The 23,833-nt window shown below is 42.8% G+C and overlaps 1 protein-coding gene across 1 annotated transcript; it reads left to right on the forward strand.

Moving 5' to 3' along the window:
• Positions 1-13,563: 13,563 nt before the first annotated feature.
• LOC132826773 (microsomal glutathione S-transferase 1-like) lies at positions 13,564-23,337 on the forward strand. Its single transcript, XM_060842960.1, has 4 exons — positions 13,564-13,671; positions 13,919-14,059; positions 15,738-15,838; positions 22,942-23,337. Exons 2-4 carry the CDS (start codon positions 13,943-13,945, stop codon positions 23,186-23,188), a joined length of 465 nt encoding a protein of 154 aa, XP_060698943.1. The 5' UTR covers positions 13,564-13,671; positions 13,919-13,942; the 3' UTR covers positions 23,189-23,337.
• Positions 23,338-23,833: the final 496 nt, after the last annotated feature.

Raw genomic sequence — 23,833 nt, forward strand, 5'->3', positions numbered from 1 at the left:
AGAAGTGGACTGGTTAGTGATGAATGGTAAGTAACATTTGTAACACACTCGTACCATTCAATGATTGCCTTCAACCGGAGAGAATCTCACCATTTCCTTTTGACGTTCAATTGTATTACCATCACAATGTGCAACACTGCCAACATCCTGGGTGTTGTCAGTGATCAGAAACTTAACTTCACCAGTCATATAAACATTGTGGTCATGAGGGTGGGTCACAAGCTAGGGGTTCTGCAGCATATAGATTATGTCTTGACTCTCCAAAGCCTGTGCATCATCTACAAGTCACAAGTCAAAGGTGTGAAATAAAACAAAAATAGAAAGTGCTGGAAAAGTTCAGCAGGTCTGGCAGCATTTGTGGAAAGAGAAATCGTTAATATTTCAAGTCCGATATGACTCTTCTTCATAACAAAAGGGAAGTGGGAGATTATGTTGTAAATAAAGGAGGAGGTGGAACAGTTGGTGAAGGTGCTCTAGAGCAAAGGGCAAAGGTCTTAGAGAAGGGTAGGCATTTATAGCAGAAAATAGATCAACTCTCCTTTGAGAGCAAACCCATGCCACTAAGGCATATGGAGGGCAGTGATCAAAATGGAGGCAGAGTTCATAGTCTGAAGCTATTGAACTCAATGTTGAGAACTGGAAATTGAGGTGCTGACCTTTTAGTTTACAATGTGATTCACTGGAACGCTGCAGCAGACTTGGGTAAGAAATGTTAGCATGACAATGAAGCCAGTGCTGTGATGGAATTCTCTGCACTTACCTGGGTGAGTGCAGCTCTAACAATACTCAAGAAGTACTCCAGCACTTGCAATGCCTAGGCATTCAAGGCGTCTGCTGGAAATAAGCTTAGAATAGAAAGGTGATTGTTTTTGATCAGAGTGGACTCGATGAGCCAAACCACCTTTTTCTGTGCTGTAGACCTCTACATTTCTATGAGTATGATCACCCTTATTCCAAAAGGGAGAGACACAATAAAGCAAGTAAATACAGACCAATTAGCTTACCATCTGTTGATTGGAAAATGATCAAGTCTATTATAAAGGGGTCATTAGCAGAGCATTTAGAAACACATCACTTAATCAAACAGAGTAATCACGCCTTCATGAAGAGGAAATCATGCCTGATGAATTTAATATAGTTCTTTGAGGAGGTAACAAGCAAGGTAGATAAAGGGAAACCAATAGATGTAATTTATTTGAATTTCAAAAGGCATTCAATCAGGTAGCACACACAGGGCTAATGAATAAGATAAGATCCAATGAAGTTGGGGATAGTATATTAACATGGATAGAACATTGACTAACTAATAGAAGAGAAAGGGTTGGGATAAATGGAGCAATTTCAGGACAGCAATCTGTAACTAGTGGAATGCCACAATATACAGTGCTGGGGACACAATTATTTACAATATACATTCACAATTTAGATGACGGAAGTGAAGTTTGTGGATGACACAAAAATAAGTGGGAAGACAAGAGGTGAGGATGATACTAGGAGTCTAGAGAGATCCATGGGGAATGGGGAAAGACTGCTGAAAGCTACAGCAGTGTGCAATTTGGGGGTCCCAGTGTATGAATTACAAAACACTAGCATTCAAGTTCAGTGGATAGTAGGGAAGGCAAATGGAATACTGGCCTTTATTTCAAAGGGAATGGAGTCTAAAAATAGGCAGGTGTTGCTAAAACTATACAAGGTATTGGTCAGACCACAGCTGGAATACTGTGAACAGTTCTTGTCCCTTATATAAAGATAGATACACTGCTGTTTGAGGCAGTGTCGAGGAATCTCACTCGGTTGATCGTGGATATGGAGGGATTACTTATGAGGAGAGGTTGGGTACGTTGGGTTTTAACTCATTGGAATTCAGACAAATGAGATGAGACCTTTTGAAGCATATAAGGTTCTTAGGGGGCTTGACAGGGTGGATGTAGAGAGGTTATTTCACCTTGTGGGAAAGTCTAGGACCAGAGCATATAATCTCAGAAGAAGGAGTCGGCCATTTAAGACAGTGATGATGAAGAGTAATTATTTCTCTCTAACTATGATGAATCTGATGCATTCTTTTCAGTAGAGGCAAGGTCATTAAATATATTCAAGGCTGGAATGAGCAGATTTTAAGCCAAAAAGAAAATCAAGAGTTATGGAGAAAAGGCAATAAAATGAATTTAAGGGGTATCAGATCAGCCATGATATCATTGAATGGTAGAGCAGTCTTGGTGGGCTGAATGGCTCATTAACACTCCTAAGTTCCATGGTCTTATCCAGGAACAAAAAACCTGCTTGATCAGCGGGTCATACAAAAAGAATTAAGTATTCACTCCCACCACCTCCATCACACAAGATGCATTGTAGCAATGTGGTAAGGCTCTGTCAAGAATTTCTTCTGAAGCACCTCAGAAAGACAAAGACAGCAGAGAAATGGGAACACCATGACTTGCATCTTCACTACCATACTGATTTGGGTCTATATCGTATTCCTTCACTGTGGCTGGGTCAATATCATTGAATGGTCACAGCACAGAAGGGGGCTAGTTAGTCCATTGTGACTGTGTGGTTCCCTGAAGGAGCACGTCACTTAGAGCCATCCCCTCTTCGCTTTGTAGCCACAGAAATGTTTCTTTTACAGATAAAAAGCCAATTCCCTCTTGAGTACCTTATTTAAACCTGCCTCCACTACACTCTGAAACAATGCTCACTACATGGATGGGGATTTCCCATATTTCTCCTTGACCTTGTTTGCGAATTACATTGAAACTGTGTCCTTTGATTGATAGGAAGAGTTTCTCTCTATCTACTATGTCCAGACTGATTCTGGAATTGCCTTCCTAACTGTACTTTGACACAATCTGGACTGTAAGAGTTCAATTTCTTAAGAGCAGTTATGGACAGGGAAGAAATACTGGTCTAGCCAGCAACGTTCTCATCCCACAAAATAATAATACAAAGTGTGCTTCAGAACTCTCAGAATAGAATGCCATTGGCTTAGTTAGTGGTGCATAACTGTTTTAAGTCTACAGATGATTGTATATTTTTGCATCATATGGGGCAGCATGATGGCTCAATGGTTAGCACTGCTGCCTCACAACGCCAGGGACCTGGGTTCATATTCCAGCCTTGGGCGACTGTCTGTGTGGAGTTTGTGCATTCTCCCTCTGTCTGTATGGGTTTCCTCTGGGTGCTCTGATTTCCTCCCACAGCCCAAAGATGTGCAGGACAGATGAATTGGCCATGTTAAATTGCTCATAGTGTTAGATGCATCATTCAGAGGGAAATGGGTGGGTTAGTGTGGATTTGTTGGGCCGAAGGACCTGTTTCCACACTGGTGGGGATCTAATCTAAAACGAGTGTGCAGAGCCTTTTCTATTACGCATCAGTTGTGTAAGATGCATTGATAAGATGCTCAGTTTGAGATCAGTGGCAAATACTTGTTCCAGTTTTGAACTAAATTGCATCTCAGGACATGCTTCTTTGGCTGCATCCTTGTTTATCTCAGATCGCCTGTTTCTTGTTACAAGATTGTTCAGACTTGCCCAGCACTTTGCTGTGTTTCAAAAAAGCTATTGTGTTTCATATGATTCGGAACTTGTCCCATGTATTTGCCATGAATGGAAGCATGAGGCTAGGAATGAATTTAGCTTGGAACAGTATCGCTGTTCCTTCACTTTCGCTGGGGTCAAAACCCTGAATGCCCACCCTAACAGCACTGGGGGTATATGTACCTACAGCAGAAGTACTGTAACGGCTCAAAACATAGCTCCCTACCAACTTGGCAAGTGTGTTCAGGCATGAGCAGCCAATGCTGGAATTCCCCATTGATGCTCACAGCCCATGAGAAAAAATGGGAAGAAAGCCAATGACAAACACATTCGATTGGCGTTTGGTTTTGCAACAGTTCTATTGTTGGACTACAAGCCTGTTCTAATATTTCTGAGAATTTGAGTTGGCAATTTGAGAATTTTAATTCAGTTCACATGAAACAAAACAATCAGAAAACAAAAGCCTGCTACCGGAGGTTGTGATGTATGAATAACCCAGCACATAAGATGACCCCATTCTTTTGGTGCCAAATCATGTTTAACCCCATATGTCACACATACATTCACACCCCTGCTGCCTTTCTCTGGAAGAAATGCGTTAATCAAATTAGGAGACAGCTTCCACTTTACAACCTCAGAATGCTCGATAGTCTATAGACCCTGGACAAACATGCCCAAATAGAGAAGGAAGGTCTGGCGGTCATCTTTGGTCTACGGACATTCTGCTGGTACCTTTATGGACTGGAATTTGTCATAGTAACGGGTCACAAGCCCCTCCTAGGGCTACTGAAGGAAGACAAGTGGTGCTGCGCATAGCTTCCAGCAGAATTCAGCGTTGGGTCCTTATTCTCTGTGTGTAAGTTAGAACACCGTCCAGGAAGCCAAGTGACTAACGCAGATCCCTTGAGCCGGCTCCCACTGGCAAATACTCAATCAGTGGTGCTTACCCTAGAATGGCCCATTTTGGTTTTAAACTTCCTGGACAACCTTCCAATCACTGCTGACAACATCTAACTGTGGACCTGAAAAAACCCTGTCCTCGCGAAACTAAAGCAACTGGTAGTGATGGGTTAAAAATCACACAACACCAGGTTATAGTCCAACAGGTTTAATTGGAAGCACACTAGCTTTCGGAGTGACGCTCCTTCATCAGGTGTTAATGGAGGGCTCGATCGTAACACAGAATTTATAGCAAAACTTTGCAGTGTGATGTAACTGAAATGATACATTGAAAAATTGATTGTCTGTTAAGCCTTTCATCTGTTAGAATATAGTGATAGTTTCACTTCTTTCATGTGTAAATCACAAAACCCTTCTTTTTAAAGTTGCATTCTCGGGTTAGCTGTTAACAATAGTGATAGCTAGACAATATGTTGAAGGTGTTAGCCTCCTGTGTTCTCTGTCTATGACCTGATGTTTAGATCGATTCTAATCTAATAAGTGAGATAAAGTGTTTTACATAAATTCCTGTAGTTTTTGAGCTCAGAGTTCTACATGAATGTATGCAGTTTTTGAGCAAAGTGCAATGTTACTCTGCAAGTACAAATTCACCCCACAAAATATATGTGTGCATGTGGGTCTTTGTCTGTCTGTGTGTGTCTGTCTGTCTGGGGTGGGGGTTGTGAGTGTGAGAAAGTGTGTGTGTGTGTGTGTGTGTGTGTGTGTGTGTGTGTGTGTGTGTGTGTGTGTGTGTGTGTGTGTGTAGAGTGTCTTAAGTCTGTGAGGGGGTGCATGTGGCATGTGTGAGTGTGGGAGTGTGTGTGTCTATAAGGGTGTGTGTGGGCATCTGTGTGCGTGTCCGTGTGTACCTGTGTCCGTGTGTATGTGTGTGTGTGTGTGTGTGTGTGTGTGTGTAGGAATATCTGTGTGTGTGTGTAGTGCAATGGTGGTCACCTGTAATGTGACATGAACCCAAGGTCCCGGTTAAGGCCCTCCCTATGGGCACCGAACTTAGCTATCAGCCTCTACTCGGCCACTTTCCTCTGCTGCCTGTCCCGAAGTCCACCTTGGAGGATGGTCACCCGAAGGTCCGAGGCTGAATGTCCTGAACCACTGAAGTGTTCCCCAACTGGGAGGGAACCCTCCTGTCTGTTGAGTGTTGTGCGGTGCCCATTCATCCGTTGTCGTAACCTTTGCTCGGTTTCCCCAATGTACCATGCCTCTGGGCATCCTTGCCTGCAACGTATAAGATAGATAACGTTGGCTGAGTCACATGTACAAGATGGCGGGTACTAATGGTATCGTAATAGTGGTATCTATGTCCACAATCTGACACGTCTTGCAGCGTCCACCGTGACAGGGTTGTATGGAGTTGTCCTGAGAGCCGGGCAGTTTGCTACGAACAATGATCTGTTTGAGGTTTGGCGGTTGTTTAAAGGCAAGTAGTGGAGGTGTGGGGAAGGTCTCGGTGAGGTGCTCATCCTCATTGATAATGTGTTGCAGGCCACGAAGAACATGGCGTAATCTTTCAGCCCCTGGGAAGTACTGAACAACGAAGGGTACCCTGTCAGTTGCAGCACGTGTCTTCTCCTGAGGAGGTCATTACGGTTCCTTGCTGTGGCACGTCGAAACTGGCGGTCGATGAGTTGAGCATCATATCCCGTTCTTATGAGGGCATCCTTGAGTACTTCCAAGTGTCTGTCACGTTCCTCCTCATCTGAGCAGATCTGGTGAATGCGTAGGGCTTGTCCATAGGGAATGGCTGTTTTAATATGTTTTGGGTGGAAGCTGGACAAGTGTAGCATTGTGAGGTTGTTTGTGGGTTTGCGGTAGAGCGTGGTGCTGAGGTGTCCATCCTTGATGGAGATACACGTGTCCAAGAATGGGACAGACAGTTGAGAGTAGTCCATGGTGAGTTTGATGGTGGGATGAAACTTGTTGATGTCACTGTGTAGTTTTATCAGTGACTCCTCGCCATGAGTCCAGAGGAAGAAAATGTCATCAATGTACCTGGTGTACAATGTTGGTTGGAGATCCTGCATAGAGAAGAAATCCTTTTGGACCTGTGCATAAAAATGTTGGCATATTGGGGTGCAAACGTGGTCCCCATGGCTGTTCCGTGTGTCTGGATGAAGAATTGGTTGTCAAAGGTGAAGACGTTATGATCGAGGATAAAGCGGATGAGCTGTAGGATGGTGTTTGGAGATTGGCAGTTGTTGGCGTTGAGTACTGAGGCTGTTGCCGTGATGCCATCCTTGTGGGGGATGCTGGTGTAGAGTGCGGAAACGTCCATTGTGACGAGGAATGTTCCCGGTTCGACTGGTCCGTGGGTGCTGAGTTTCTGTAAGAAATCCGTAGTGGCGCGACAGAAGCTGGAGATCCCTGTTTCAAGATGCTTTCCACATAGGCAGAGAGATTCTCACATAAGGTCCCATTGCCCGACACGATGGGACATCCTGGTGTGTTGGCTTTGTGTACCTTTGGAAGGCAGTAGAAGTCGCCTACACGAGAAGTAATTGGGATGAGGGTGTGTAGTAATGTGGAAACTGAAGGGCCATCGTAACCAGGATTGAAACCTTTCTGGACCCAGCAAGACCAGATCACTGTGGAGGACAACATATTACCAAGGGGATCAAGGGTGATTGTCCCGAGTGTAGGTTGCTACCAGATATTGGCTGAACCCCACCAGGGTCATCGAGGAGTTTCCAAAATGAAGATACTAGCAAGAAGATAAGTATGATGGCCGGGATTGGATGCCAACATAGCTGTGTGGTGGGACAGTGTCCAAAGTGCCAATATAACTGAGAGATCAGAATCTCCTCAGTTCAGGTGACTGACTCCGAGCTGGTTGACCATAGTCAACATACTGTGCACAAGAAATAAAGGGTGACTTTGAAATAAAGGGATACTTTTCTTAGTGCAATTATTTCAGGTCCTTTAGCATTAGGAGTGAATTATGAACACTTGTTTTAATTGTACTTCAGTGAGGGAATTGGACTCGGTGAGAATGGAAAAAGGAATCCTCCTGAAGGAGATGTTCTACACCAAATGCACATGGGAACCACTGGCCTGATCTTAAGAAGCATTCATCAGAATGGGCCTTCACAAATCATCCAACAATTACAGTCTCACATGGAATGTACTCTAGTGGGCTAAATCAAGCACTAACAATATCAGAATACCAGTTGCTGTAGCCACTCTATGGATCACAAATATCGAATTTTGTGGCAGAGGTCCAATATAATTCAAACTATCAAAAGACCTCAATGTTTAAATTGTATTGAGTACTGAATGAAATGAATTTTACTGTTTTTTTTTTGAGTGTTGTTCAAGGCATTTCTATCCTTGTAAAATTAATTTGCTCAATAAAGTGCATCCCATTGATTTAATTTGAATTACTGGTCTATTTTTCTTTAAGATTTCAAAATGCATGCACCAAAACCAACAGTTTACATTTTGTACTTAGCGCATAAGTTCACTGTCATTTTTGGAAGGATTCTTCATTACTTCAAATGGGGATTGTGAGCTGTGATCGATAGTATCTATTTTGGAAGGTATTGTTGGTCATAGAGTCATAGAGATGTACAGCATGGAAACAGACCCTTCAGTCCAACCCGTCCATGCCGATCAGATATCCCAACCCAATCTAGTCCCACCGCCAGTACCCGACCCATATCTCTCCAAACCCTTCCTATTCATATACCCATCCAAACACCTCTTAAACGTTGCAATTGTACCAGCCTCCACCACTTCCTCTGGCAGCTCATTTTATGCCCGTACCACCCTCCGTGTGAAAAAGTTGCCCCTTAGGTCTTTTTTATATTTTTCCCCTCTCACCCTAAACCTATGCCCTCTAGTTTTGGACTCCCTGACCCCAGGGAAAAGACTTTGCCTATTTACCCTATCCATGCCCCTCATAATTTTGTTGGTAAAATACAAAGCATTCAGATGCTGCAAACTGAAACAAACAAAACCAGAGAGTGTTGTAAATGCACATCAGGTCAGGTAGCATCTGAGTAAACTCACGTTTTGGATGAAAGTTAATTTTCATTTCACATTTGGTGAAACATCTTTTGATAGATTTTACAAATTAGTGATGAATTGGCCAGACTTGTAGATAAGATTCTGAACGTGGTCAACCCAATGTCTTGGAGAAATTCAGTATCAGGTCCTTATTTTTATATTGATCATCCTAACGAAGAGAAAAAAAGACTTGTAATAATTCAGGACCTTTCAGTATCAGAGCATCTCAAAGCTCTTTGAAGGCTTTACAGATTAATCATAACACAGAAGGCCATTCAGTAGTGTCTGCGTTGGATGTACAAAACAACAATTCACCAGATTCTGGATTAGTGGTGCTGGAAGAGCACAGCAGTTCAGGCAGCATCCAAAGTGCAGCGAAATCGACGTTTCGGGCAAAAGCCCTTCATCAGGAATAAAGCTTTTCGGAGGCGGAGGCGACAGAAGAATTGTTCAACGTCATGGCGTGTATTAAATTCATTGATGCGTGGGAGGAGGGGGATGAAGGTGAGTCCTTTGCTGAGGACTGATCGTTCGTCCTCAGTGAGGGGGAGGTCTGGAGGGATGGTGAAAACTCGGCAGGGCTGGGAGCTGGGATCTGGTGTGGGTGTGGAGCTGGGAGTGGGGTCGGAGCCAGCAACTGGAGTGGGAAGCTTTTATACTTCCATCTCTCTGTAGCTCTGCATGCCCGTCCGTTTCTGATAATAATCCAATTCCTTCTTGAATGTCTGGACTAAGCCTACCTGTGCCTCACTATCAGGCACTGCATTCCCTATCTTAACCACTTGCTGCACCAAAAAGCGAAGAAGAACTCTAACTGGACTAGAAAGAATAACTCAGTTTCTTTCTCTCTCTCCAAGGATGCTACCAGACTTGCTGAGTTTCTCTCGCATTTTGTGCATCTGAAATCTATGTTGACTGCTTCTTAATTTTCTCAGCAATGGGAACAATGGTCCATATATTCTGATTACCATTGGAACATAGAGTCATAGAGTTGTACAGCATGGAAGCAAACCCTTTGGTCTAATTTGTCCATGCCGACCAGATATCCTAAATTAATCTGGTCCCACCTGCCAGCACTTGGCCCATATCCCTCCAAACCCTTCCTATTCATATACCCATCCAGATGCTTTTTAAATGTTCTAATTATACCAGCCTCCACCACTTCCTCTAGCAGCTCATTCCAAATACACACCACCCTCTGCATAAAAAAGGTTGCCCCTTAGATCTGTTTTAAATCTTTCTCCTCAGATTTGACTAACTGTAATTGTCTTTTCAATTATCTATCTACTTGTTGGATATTTCCCAGCCAAGACCCAGATCCTGGCCTGTCCTGAATGCATTCATTGGAAGTAACCAGTGAGAGATCCAAGTAGTGCAGGAGCAATGTTGCAAGCCAAGCCCTTATTCATGATAACTGCTGCCAAATTTCAGAAGTCAAAGGCCACCAAGGCAATTTAAAAGCAACTCAGGCAAGGTAAGTGCACCAAGGTAAATGAAGGTGTAGGATACCAAATGGGTAAGTAAGAGGTTAATGTGCCCATGAAGTAGTGTACTAAGTGGTATATTGGCAGTTGGGTGAGGAGAGGCCAGGTGGTAGGCAAATGAGGGATTAGTGTGCCTTGTAGATACTTAGAGTTGGTACGGAGAGGGGTTTGAGTGAGGTTGCATCAGTTGTAGGAACAAGGTGGTAGGCTTCAGCATGACCAAGTTGGGTTGGTGGTGGTGGGGGGTGGGGGGCAGTGCTGGCATTAACTGGGGTGGGGGTGGAGTGCAGCCAGGTGGGCAGTGGAGGAACCAGAGTCAGATAGAAGGTGAGCACAGTTAGGTCTGGGTATGCAGGGTATCAGTTGAGGGATCGAGGGAGGCGTAGTGGGAGTTATAAGTGATGAGTCGGGGAATTAGTGTAAGTTTATCCACAGACTAGACTTGGTTTATTCCTGATTCCTGATGAAGAGCTCATGCCCAAAACATGGATTCACCTGCTCCTCCAATGCTGCCTGACCTGTTGTGCTTTTCCAGCACCTCACACTTGACTCTTCTCTGTTTAAAAACCTCTAACCTTTCCTGGATAGTCTTATTAATCTTTAGTGAGTCAGAATCCTCTAAATTCTCCGACATTGGGAGGCTTTTTTTGAAGGGGTTCAGATACAGACGAACTGTCCACCGGGAAACTTAATTTTCAAGCAATTCCTACAGTGTGGGCTGTGCTTGAGATCTCGTGTGATCCTAGTACTCAATTCCAGTCTACGATGCTTCAACAACTCCTGTCCGTTGAAATACATGGGCCATTTTCTCCCTGTCAGGTATGTCCAGACTCCTTAGGATTATGAGCATCTCTTTCAAACTTTTTCTAAACCTCTTTTTTCTCCAAGGAAGACAATCCTGAGCTCTCCAATCTCTCGATTTCAGTGAAGACCCTTATTGTTGGAAATCTTTTCTTCAGTCTCTCTAATGCCTTCACATCTTTCTTAATGTGTGTCACCCAGGACTGGAGGCAAGACTCCAAAATACCAATGAGCTACTTCTGAAATTAAGTTTCTGCAATACTGTAGGGGAAAATTTAAAGCACAGAGTTTTAATTATGTTTTGCTTTGTGAAGTTTGAGACCACACCCAGGTCAGCCATGATGTTTTGGAATGATAAAGCAGACTGAAAGGGCCCAATCCCATTCCTCTGTTCATTCCAAACTTTAAAGGTGTGCTTTCTGTCTTGTTTGAAACGCTGTTGTTCCTCTAGTCTGTGAAGAATTATAGCATTGAGGCTGTAGTTGCTGGCTTTGTAACACCTCAGCATACTCTGCACTGAGTTGAATCTTCACATCCTGTCCACACCAATGACTGATAGTGGCCCTCCTCAGATTTCTGGTATTCGTTCTCCCAGTTTCCTGTGGATATTTTCTAATCAATGTGTTCAGAGATGTTATTACATCACTCTGGAACAGGTGGGACTTGAACCTAAGCCTGCTAGGTAGGGACATTGCCACAGAGCTGAAAAAGTCCCTAAAATAGCTTTATCTCCTTGATTAATGACTAAATTTTTAAAAAAACTTAACCTATTCAGATATGCTATGATACATCTCTGGAGCAGACAGAACTTGAACTTGGATTTCCTGCTCTAGGCATAGGGACACTATCACTGCACCGCAAGAGCTCTCACAGATTCCTGTACCCTTTCATTCGCTTATGTCCTGAGGAAAGACACTGGGCCTGAAATGTTAACTCTGCTTTCTTACCACAGATGCTGCCAGACTTGCTGAGCTTTTCCAGCAGTTTCTAGTTTTGTTTCTGATTTACAGAATCTGCAGTTCCTTTGTTTTTTATTTAGTATTCAACCCACTGCTACATCTCTTCCAGATATGCCCACCTTGAAGAAATTCTGTTCCTCTCTCCGACAGGATTTCCAATCCAGTTTTTTTTTTCTCGTCCACTGACATTAATTTCATTGTTTGACAAGGTGTTTGCTAACACTCATTTCCACAGCCCCATCATGTTCCTCTGGACTGCCTCTGGCTCAGCCTCACCCCATGTGGATTCCAACTCAAGTTTCATCCCTCATGCTTTGAATCCACCCAGGATCACTGGGATTCCCATGGTGCTCAGTGTTCCACAGACAGCTGCTCTCACTGCATCCTGAGATCCACACTTAATGCCATGAATCATCATATGCACACTCTCAACCTGTCTCTCCAACAGTACCATCTCACATTGGCTCAGAGCTGCACTGCTCCCAAGTTCCATTTCATCCTCTGGCATATTTGACGTGCTAATAAAAAACTTTTGCCTTTCCTTTCAGGCACCAAGGAACACAAGATGCAACAACTCAGAGATGACCACGGCTCTCCAGAATCTTCCTCCAGACTCCCTTCCCTCTGATTTCATCCCTTCTCCAAACCCCACCTGCTGCTGCGTATTTACTATCCCCCCAACATTCTGCTCTCCAATGCTAAACAGTTTGTACTCAGCAAAGGTCTGTTTTATCCCTCTGTCTGAATGAATTTCAGGCACGACATGACTTCTTCCATCGCCTTCGCCTCCCTGCCCTTTTCTTTGGCCTCCCCCTATCCCACAGACTCCTTCACCCAGCTCCAACGCTCTCCATCCACCCAGACCCCTCCCTCTGGCCTTTTACGTTCACTCGATCTGTTCATTCAGATCTGTCCAAGTGACACTGGTCACCTCAATTCCTCTGGCCCTCTCGTCACCCAGTCCAACCTGTAATCCCATGAACTGACTACACTGTGCTCTCACATCCAACCTTGACTTTGCAATTAAGCCTGTGCTGATAAGGATGATACTGTTGTAGTCTGGTGTACTGACCTCTATATTATGGAGACTGAGTGCCAGTTCTCAGACACCTCCTCCTATCTCCCTGTGGACCATGACCCCACCATCAGACATTGTACCTACTACAGTCACTAACCTCACCTCACCTGGTGACCTTCCCCCCCCCCCACTCTACTGCCTCCAAACTCATAGTCTCCCAGTGCCACCATTTTAGAAGGTGGAATAATGGTGGTTAGCCTCACAGTGCCAGGAACCCAAGTTCGATTCCATCCTTAAGTGACGGTATGCACGTTCTCCCTGTATCTGCAGGTGTTCTAGTTTCCTCCCACAGTCCAAAGATGTGTAGGTTAGGTGGATTGGCAATGCCAAATTGCCCATGGTGTCCTGGGATGTGCAAGCTAGGTGCATTAGCCATGGGAAATGCAGGGTAATGGGGTGGGATGGTTTTTGGAGGGTCTGTGCGCAATCGATGGACAGAATGGCCTGCTTTCACACTGTAGGGATTCTAAGCTTGCTTCTACCTCCTTCCCAGTTCTGAGGAAGGGTCATGAACCCGAAACTAACTCTGACTTCTCTCTACAGATGCTGCCAGACCTGTTGAGCTTTTCCAGCAATTTCTGTTTTTGTTGGCTCCCTTATTTCCTTTTGTGGACCGATTTCCCCATTATTCCTCTGATCTGTGCGCCAAACATTTGCATGAATGAGTGCCTACATAAAGGAAACAAATTGCAGATCTTGAAAAAAAAGTGAAGCCGAGAGAAATACTCGCTGGGGTTTAATGGGAGGCGCAAACAGACCCGCCCGCTTCTGTAGCTGCCCCACCTTCTCAGTAAAGTTACGGCGAGTTCAGGAGCTGGAACAGCAGGGCACAGACGGAAGGCTGTATTTAGGTGGGTTCATTACTTATATAAAAAGATGGAAGAGGCTATTTAGTCTTTAATTGTTGAAAGTACTATTTTACAAACTGGTAGCTTGTTCGAGGCTTTAACGCGGCTTCAATTTCATTCATTTCCTATTTGAAGATCTTGCACATAAAAAAAACTTACTGCAGAGCAAAACTTACTGGGGGTGCAAGACTATATTTTATACATTCTGGGTTTTGTCTTCAGTGCATTTTTAACCACTTTTTTTTTCTAGCCGTGTCCACTCCAGGGGTTGGAAATGTCCGAGATGTTTAGTAGCGAGGTGTTCCTCGCTTACTCTACTTACAGCACCATCGTGCTGCTGAAGATGCTACTGATGGGGCCCCTGACTGGATACTTCAGAGTCAAACGGAAGGTAAATCTAACAGCCAGACTGAAAGGAGCTGAGTTAAGATGGCACCTAACCCTCCCTCCCTCTCTCTCTCTCTCTCTCACACCCACCCACACACACACACTCTCTCTCCCTCTGATTGCTGTATTTCCTTGGGTTATTTTCCTAGAATTGGAAGCTTGCAAGTGTTTTGCATTGCCAGTAGAGGCATGGCTAAAATGGGGTCCTCAACTAGAACTCTGGGCTAGCAGCTCCTCCTTTTTAAAGAGAAAAGAAAAGCACCCAAGGAACTGCAGATGCTGGAAATCAGAAACAAAAACTGAAATTGCTGGGATAACTCAGCATCTGTGGAGAGAAAGCAGGGTTAATGTTTCAGGTCCAGTTCGCTTCCTCAGAACTGCTGCCAGTCTGATCTGAAACATCAACTCCGATTTGTCTCCACACATGCTGAGTTTTCCCAGCAATTTCTGTTTTAGCTGTTCCTCTGAGACGGTCCATGAAAATGGAAGACTTGCTTCCTTCCTTCTCTAGTGGATTTGGATATAACTGCTGAGTCCAATGTGGCCTCCCACCCCACATTTTGGTGTTGCTTGAGGGTGGAGTAGATGAATTGTTGGAAGGTTAGCACACTCTCTCTGATACCTTGACGTCACCCCTTCGTGGTCCTGATGAAGTCGTTCAATGTGTTTCAAACGTGGTCTGATCAGAGCCTTATACAGTCTCAGCAGTACATCTCTGCTCTTGTATTCGAGCCCTCTAAAAATGAATGCCAACATTGTATTTGCCTTCCTAACTCCCAACTGAATCTGCATGTTAACCATAAGAGAATCCTGAGTGAAGACTGCTCAGTCACTTCATGCTTCAGATTTCCAAAGCTTTCTCCATTTATAAAACAGTCTATGCCTCTATTCATCTTACCGAAGTGTATTAGCTCACAATTTCCCACTTTGTACTCTATCTGCCACTTCTTTGCCCACTCTCCTAATCTGTCCAAGTCCTTCTGCAGCCTCTCCACTTCCTCAACGCTACCTGTATCTCCAAATATCTTTGTCATTTGCAAAGTTAGCAACAATGAAAATAAGGAAAACATCCTTCATCCAGATTATTAATGTATAATGTGAACAGTTATGGTGCCAACACTGACCACTGTGGGACTTCACTAGTCACAGGCTGCTCTGAAATTCCCAGCTGTTCCTTTTACATCAGAAACAGGAACAGGAGTCGGCCATTGGACCCTTGAGTCTGCTGTGCCACTGAATAGGATTGTGGTTGATTTGATTGTGGTCTTAATTCCACTCTCCTGTTTGCTCCTCAAAGCCTTGGACTCCCTTGTAAATCAAAAAGCTGACTAACTAGGGGCTGGAACATTACTTTATAAAGATCAGCAAAGAAGATCGGTTGCAGTTGTGATTTATTTCGTTGAATGAATAAGATACTTGCATGATTTGAATGCACCAAGTTAGAGTTGTATGCCCAAATAATTGGGTTTTTAAACTAGTGGTTCCTAAAATGAATTGTTTATTCACAAATAGCTCCTGTGCCTCTTTGAACTCAAAACTGGATTTCTTCCACGAGCTAGCAGAACACGAACCCCAATTTTGATGTGCCTGTCATGAGAATTAGTTGGGGAGACCAGTCCACTTATATACAGATGAGGTCTAAACTGTTAGTGGATGATGTGTTATAATCTGTTTGTGAACAGGCATTTGTCAGTGCTGAAGATGCTTGGGCACATGGTGCAACGGATGAAGAATCAAAAAAGCAATTAATGAGGACCGACCCTTATGTGGAGCGTGTGAGAAGGTGAGATTTGTGAACCAAAGAACATAATGATGTCAACATATCTCATGCCCATGATTAATCTCAATTTACTGTGATCCGTTTTTATAGCAAACTAATAGCTGTTTAGCATCTGCAACCTCTATTTCTTATTTATTACATATTCAGTGTTTTGATAGAATTATTTATCTATAAGTATTTGTTGAACTTTGATAAGGAATATGACTTATGTTGGGTTATCAGGTTACAGGGCTGACATTTCTCTTTACACCCTTGAGCAAGCCTTTCATGTGTGATATAAATGGATGAGGTTTTGGTTAGGTTTTGCTGACTACCTTTTGGGCAAGTCCTTTTGGCTAGTGGCAGACTCTTGAGGAACAAACATGGAATCCCTAAAGTGTGGAGGCAGGCCATTTGACCCATTGAGTCCATACTGACCCTCCAAAGAGCATCCCATCCAACTACCCTACCCCTGGAACCCTGCATTTCCCATGGCTAATTTAGCTCGCCTGTACATCCCCGGATACGATGGGTCATTTAGCATGGCCAGTCCACCTAACCTGCACATATTTGGACTATGGGAGGAAACCAGAGCACCTGGATGAAACCCACGAAGACATGGGGAGAATGTGCATACTCCACACAGACAGTTGCCTGAGGGTGGACTCAAATCTGGATCCCTGGTGCTCTGAGGCAGCAGTGTTAACCACTGAGTCACCGTATTGAGTTAAATAATGGCTGAAACTGCTATGTGACAATGACTGGAACTACACTCTTCTTCAGTCTTGTGTATACGACTGCTTTTGGTCTTACTGTCTCCTTCTTTAGTTCTGTGTGAATTTTCCTTTTGATGCCATTATGAAGCATTTCAGGATTTTTTTTACTTAGGCATTGGAAAAATTCATACAATTAAATATAGAAAGAAATCTCACTCACTGATAATTATGGCAGTTATTTTGCTGTCGAGAATATTTTTCATTCTGTCTTAACAAAACCAATTGAGAATGCATCACACAAACAGATTTTACATTGTTAAAGTGGTAGTTATCATCATCTGCATTTCGCTAAAAAGAGAATGTGCAAACTCCACACAGACAGTTGCCTGAGGCTGGAATTGAACCTAGGTCCCTGATGCTGTGAGGTAGCAGTGCTAACCACTGAGCTACCATGCCAATCTCAGGGTATTTTATTATGTTAAAAGCATACAGAAATGCAGGTTCTGATTTAGAAAGTGCAGCTTCTGTGAGGAGGTGTGAATGCTCTTTACTTTGTGGGTGGCAAATTTTACACTTTTTGATAGGGTTGCAGAGAAAATATTAAAATTATCTCCATGTCAAAACATCTGAAATTTAATAGGCCGACCAATATTCAGGGATCTTCAAAGTGGTGGTAATGACTTTTTAGTGAGAGGCTGTCCCTACATGTGTTGTGTGTCCAACTGTCTGTGTGGAGTTTGCACATTCTCTTTTTAGCGAAATGCAGATGATGATAACTACCACTTTAACAATGTAAAATCTGTTTGTGTGATGCATTCTCAATTGGTTTTGTTAAGACAGAATGAAAAATATTAAGAATCTATTAAGTTTTTGTTTCATATTTCTAAGAGGAATTTAAACGTGAGGGGTATGTTTTTGACTGTTATACCCTGAGTGTTGTATTAACTTTCCCCTGCTCTTTGCTGTTATGTTTCATTAAGAATTTGCATATCTCAAGCTTTCAAATTAGAAAGGATCATAGGGCATAGGAAATGGAGTTAACCATTCAATTATTTGGGCCTATCCCCACTATTGACTAGATCATGGCTGACCTTTTAACTCTATGCTATTTTCCTATACTATTTTCATATCCTTTAATGTCATTAATCTCCAAAAACTTATGATTCCTGACTTGAGCCTGCTCAGTGACTGAATTCTGTAGTATTGTGGGGGAGAGTATTCCAAAGATTCGCTGTCACCTCAGTGAAGAAAATCCTGTTCCTCTCCATCTTAAATGATCTCTCCTTCATTCAGAGATACTTTAAAATTGACTCATTACTCTGAGGAAGGCTCACTGGAACTGAAACATTAATGCTGATTTCTCTTCACAAATGCTGCCAGACCTCCTGAGCTTATCCAGCAATTTCTGCTTTTGTTTCTGATCTGCAGCATCCTTCGTTCTTTCGGTTTGTCATTACTTACCTCTGGGGCTGGTGGGATGTGAACCTGGACGTCTTGGTTCAGAGGTATTGGAAGAAGCACTGTGCTATGAGAGCCCTTCCTTTTTATTCTGAGATTATGTCCCCTGTTATGGAGTCATCAGCCAGGCGATAACAGGATACATCCAGCTTTTTGTACCCTAGAAGAATTTATAAGTTTAACTTATAACTTTTGTAAGTTTCAATGAGATCACCTCTTATTCTTTGGCTCTTTTGGGAATACAGAGCCGATTTCCTCAAGCTCTCCCCATCCTGCCATCCCAGGGAATAATCTGGTGAACCTCCATTGATCATCGGTACTTAGAAAGTCGACATATTCAGTCCTTTGAGCTTGCTCCACCATTCAATACAATCACAGCTTATCCTCCAGTGCAGTATCAGTTCCCACTCAATCCCTATACCCTTTGATACCTGGAGCCCTCAGACCCTATATCTGACTTCTCCATGAAAACACTCAATGTTTTGGCCTCAACCGCTTTTCCTATATGGCAAATCTTCCCCAGATAAGGACAAAACAATACACGGTATTTTAGGTGCAACCTCACAACTGAGGAAAGAATCCGGTTGAGATTTTGAGCTGTCCTTTCCATTATCAGACACCAAAGACAGGATTTACAGGTCCATCCGGGGAAGGAGTTTGGAGTTGTGGAAATTGTGGGGGAATGGAGGAGTAGAGGTGGATGGAGCCCGGAAGTGCTGCTGCTGGATATTTTAGTGCCTTGTTCACTCTGACTAAAAGCAGCCAGCTGGGATGTAGTTTCACAGTGGTGGGCCAGTGTTCCAGGCAGGTTTTAGTGGCCTACCCCTCCCCTGTGCATGACCGGCCACAGAACGAGAAACTAGCTGGGTGATTTCCGGGTTGCACTATTACTTTTTGTGAAGATTAACTTTACACGGTTCATGTCTTTTGTTTTTATTGGTTTTTAATTTCAAAACTGTGACTGCATTTGCATCAACTGTTAAGTGAACTGCTACTTAGTGTGTTAACCATTCCGTAGCTGTGTGAAGCAGATTATGTCTGGTTATAACAGGTTCAACTAAAAACGTTGAAATGCAAATGAAACACAAACTGACTGACTGTTACTTAAGGGCTCTTGTGGTACAGTGGTAGTGTCCCTACCTCTGAACTAGGGTTCAAGTCTCACCTGCTCCTTAGGTGTATGATAACAACTCCAAACAAATTGGTCTAGAAATATCTTATCGTATGGCTCTACTTGTTAAAACTATAAAGAAGCTGATAGGTATATGCTTGCAAGCTGCATCAACATGTTTCCTCATTGGCTAGACCAGCGAAGTGGAATGCCACAAATACCCCATTGCTATCCATTTGCAGCAGTTCTAACATTCTGTTGCAGAAGCTGTTGGGTTTTAGCTACAGATAAGTTGAAAGATCAAAACCAGGGGCCTGGATTGTTGGATCGGTCACTAAGTAGACTTTAGCTATGTTTGAAGTTGCTTCTTATGAACCAGATCATCAACTGGAGGTAACATCAATATTCCTGGGTGGAGTTGATCCACTTGGTACCCTGAGCTAAAATGCTAATGGATTAAACACTGGTTGAGAATAATTAGATGTGATTGAACAAGGTGACCTTTTTGCCTAATAACAGGTGGACAGTCAAGTAACAGGCCAGTGCTCAGCCCTGCTTGATTAGTTTGATTGTATATGGTTTAATTTAACTAAATACGTATCAATCCTGTGAGTGAAGACCTGGAACACACAGGGAATCAATATATCCAGCAGAATGGTGGCACTGACCAATCCCAGGATTTCCCTCTCTGGATACCCGTGTCCCAAGGTGTACTTTTCTGCTGATCAAGTGTTTATCTCATCCAATAGAAATGAAGACACTTGAAAGATAAATTGGAGTGAGTCTGTTCCTAGTCAGAGAACAAATACAACTCACATTCTTTTATGGTTAATTTCACCGTTCCTGATACTTAACAGGAAAAGATTTAATATGATATGGGAAAGATGTCATGTGGCAAGTTTTGTCAGTCAAGTTCATCAGTCAAGACTTGCATCACTTATACTTTATCTAACTATGGGAAATTCATTCAAGCACATGATAGAGATATATACATATGTGTGTGTGGTTGCCTTGCTATAGCAATGATATTATTAAAGTTGGCAAGGGTGCAAAAAGAATTTACAAAAATGTTACAAGGACTGGAGGGCTAGGGTTATAAGGACAGGCTGGGATCTCTTTTCACTGGAGCACAGGAGTTTGAGGGGCAAAACCTTACAAAAGGTTTCTAAAATCATGAGAGGCATAGGTAAGGTGAATAGCAAAAGTCTTTTCTCTGGAGAGGGGCAATTCAAAACTAGAAGGTATAATTTTAAGGTGAGAGGAGAAAGGTTTAAAAAGGACTCCAGGGAAAACATTTTCACAACGAGGCTGGTTCATATGTGGAACATACTGCCAGAGGAAATGGTAGATGCAGGTATAGTTACAACATTTAAAAGACATTTAGGTACACGAATGGGAAAGGTTTAGAGAGGTATGAGCCACACGGTGGCAAATAGGTCTAGTTTAGTTTGGGGACCCTGGCCAGCACGGTTGAGTTGGACCAAAGGGTCTGTTTGTGTGTTGTGTGAGTGTATATTTATATGTAAAACCAATTATCCAAATCTGTATGATATTTCCCTAATTTATTACACTTGACAAAAGGCTGAGTGAGATGTTCTATTCAAATGTAAAGACATCCAACAAAGTAGTTATTTTTATGGTGTGTATTGATAAGATAAATACTCATCAGTTTGTAGAGCTCTAGGAAAAAGTTATCTTGAAAACAACATATGTTGCAGATCTGAGAGACCTGCCCACAAAAATATCTAATCTGGTCCAGTGCTAATTACCGGACTCCACCCCAAGTCTGCACTTGATCAGAGTTTGTATTAACTCAGGAAGCTCGACTGGAAAGGAATTTTGTTTATTGTTGAGAACCAAAACAGAGCCACTTCTCATGGTGTATACAGGCTGGTCCAAGCCCAGGCAGAAGAGTTATCACATATAACTGGTTGTTTTTTCCCCTCGTTACCAAATCACTATAGTATTTTATTGTCTGTTCTGTTAACTACCGCCCTGTTTCCAACTGAATGCTTCACTTGTACAGTCTATTAACAGCAATGCAATCCAACAAAGTTGGGTGTGGTTTATTTTCCATTTTTCCCCCTTATATCCCCTTATAACCAAACATTTTTTTCCTAATCACTGTGATATTTTTCTCCCTTGAAACCACCAACAGTAAATCACCCATGTTACCAATTGAATAACCACACGCAAGACCCATTAAGGGCAATGCAAACCATCAAAGCTTGGTCTGCTTTATTTTATTTCACATCCAGAAATGCTCTTACATACAACAGATCAGTTTTTCCTCCTCATCAGCAAATCACTGTGACTTCTTTCCTTCATCTATTAGCCGCCGCCACTAAATCACTCAGTTGGATATTTAAGGGAAATGATCAACATTGAAAGATAAGGGGGAGGTAAGGAGAGCAGGGATGGTGCTAAATCAAAATGGAGTTGGAGAGGAAAATAAAGTACTGTCTCCTGCGGTGCATCAAGTGTGTTGATGGACACTGTGCTCCGTCTCCAAGGACACGAAAAGGCACGAGCATAACCGTGGATGAGGTGCAGGCAGTTGGCAGAGATAATACCCTCCACAGCCCGCTGCCTGGACCTGTTTATAGCCATCATGACCAGATCCAGGAGCAGACCAATGAGGAGGTCCTCTGATCCGCCCACGTCTTCTGCAGCCAGTGCCCAATGATCAGGAAAATTAGGGCTGAAGTGAAACATAAACAAAGCAAAGGATTTCTCAAATAAATTATCAAGGGGTGTGATCACCCACAGACTATATGATATATATATATTATATATATGGTCCACCTGGGCCTAGTTTTGTTTTTTTTTGTATTCTGAAATGCTCTTAATCACAACCGAGCGACCTCACCATCACCAAAATCACCATGACTTTTTTAAAAAAGTTGTTCTACAAAATAAAGTAACCACCATCAGTGAAAGTACCCACATGCTGAATTGCTTTATAAAGGGATTCCTGATGAAGGGCTTTTGCCTGAAACATCGATTTTCCTGCTCCTCAGATGCAGCCTGACCTGCTGTGCTTTTCCAGCACCACTCTCATCTAAACTCTGGTTTCCAGCATCTGCAGTCCTCACTTTTGCCTGCCTGCTTTATAAAGGGCTCAGGTGATGAGTTCTAGCTGGGCAGGCCAGGGCCTGTTACCCAGGGAACTCCTATTCACCTAGCTCCACAAGGAGATTGTTTAGTGAGTTTCTCATGAGCCTTATAGGGAGCATCACCTTAAAATTCTTAAGGTCTGACATATTACAACCAGCATACTAAAAGAGTTTTGTTTTTTTTTGAACCAATTTCTAATGTATATGTAAATGATTAATTTGGGGAGAGGGGATTTCCCTGTGAATTTGAGATGTACAGTGAGGTTTGGGGTATGGCCTTGCTGCCCCTTTCCCCTGTAAGTTGCTGTTTATTATTCATTGTTTGTCTTTTGTACAGCTTGATGAAGTAAATTAAAAAGATTATCCTCAATTCACGGATGACTCTGAGCTGGCTGGCTGGAGCCAGTGTAATGTGCACATTTAACTAAAGGGTGATGTGGTGTTGGAGGAACAGAAACACCGTTCAGGAAATGAATAATAATAACATTTTAATGACCAATACATTCCTTCTGCAGTTGTTTTGACTTCAAGCTTGAAAACTTGTCAAATCTCCAATTTCGTTAATTCTAAATTACGCCAGTAGAAATGTTCAACGTTCCTGTGCTAATTCTAAGTTTAAATTGCAGTTTAGCCATGAAATATTTCTTCAACATAAGGATGGGATTGTTAACGTTTGTTTGCTCAACTCAACCCCTATTGTTTGCTGCCTGTTTATGCTCCCTGCAGATGCCATCGGAATGACCTGGAGAACATTATTCCATTCGTAAGCATTGGTCTGCTGTATGCCCTCTCTGGCCCTGACCTGAGTACAGCTGTAATGCACTTCAGAATCTTTGCAGCTTCCAGAATCTTCCACAGCATTGCTTATCTGGTTCCTCTTCCCCAGCCATCACGTGGTTTGAGCTGGATGGTGGGGTTGGGAGTGACCTTTTCGATGGTCTATGGAGTGCTGAAGGCAGGAGTGCACCTTTGAGTGAAATCAACAATTGTTTACCCAACATTTTAGATTCGTTTCTATTCTTGCATTTATTGAAACCACTAATTGTATGCAAGATGCAAGCTTTATGATTAAATGTAAAATTGCAAAAGACCAGTGAATACAAAAATAAATTTTAAATCAGATTTTTCTTTTGTTTTGCCTGGATGTGTGATTAGCTGGTACCGATTTCTGTTTGTGTGAAAAATACTGCTTTTTATTGTAGTCCTTGGGATTTGTTGGCCAGCATTTCATATGTTACATTCATGTCCCCAACAGCCTCTTCACAGTTTCACCTTTTGGGGCAACAGAAAATACAATGTATGTCAATTGCCTACTTGACATTAAATATGCAAGCTTACAAATTTCAAACCAAGTGCGAGTCATAGAGATGTACAGCACGGAAACAGACCCTTCGGTCCAATTTGTCCATGCCAGCTCGCCAAACAGTTCACGTGTCACGTGCATGTGTCTCAAACTCGGGATGTGTGTAGGCTAATATGTAGCATTCAGTCAAGCGCCTTAGAGCTAAACTCGAGTTAACCGAAGATCCAGAAGTTGGTTTTTAGAATCAATCTAAACATCAGGTCATAGACAGAGAACACAGGGGGCTAACACCTTCAACATATTGTCTAGCTATCA

Source organism: Hemiscyllium ocellatum, chromosome 23 (assembly GCF_020745735.1).
Source record: "Hemiscyllium ocellatum isolate sHemOce1 chromosome 23, sHemOce1.pat.X.cur, whole genome shotgun sequence".
In the NCBI taxonomy this organism is placed as follows: domain Eukaryota; kingdom Metazoa; phylum Chordata; class Chondrichthyes; order Orectolobiformes; family Hemiscylliidae; genus Hemiscyllium; species Hemiscyllium ocellatum.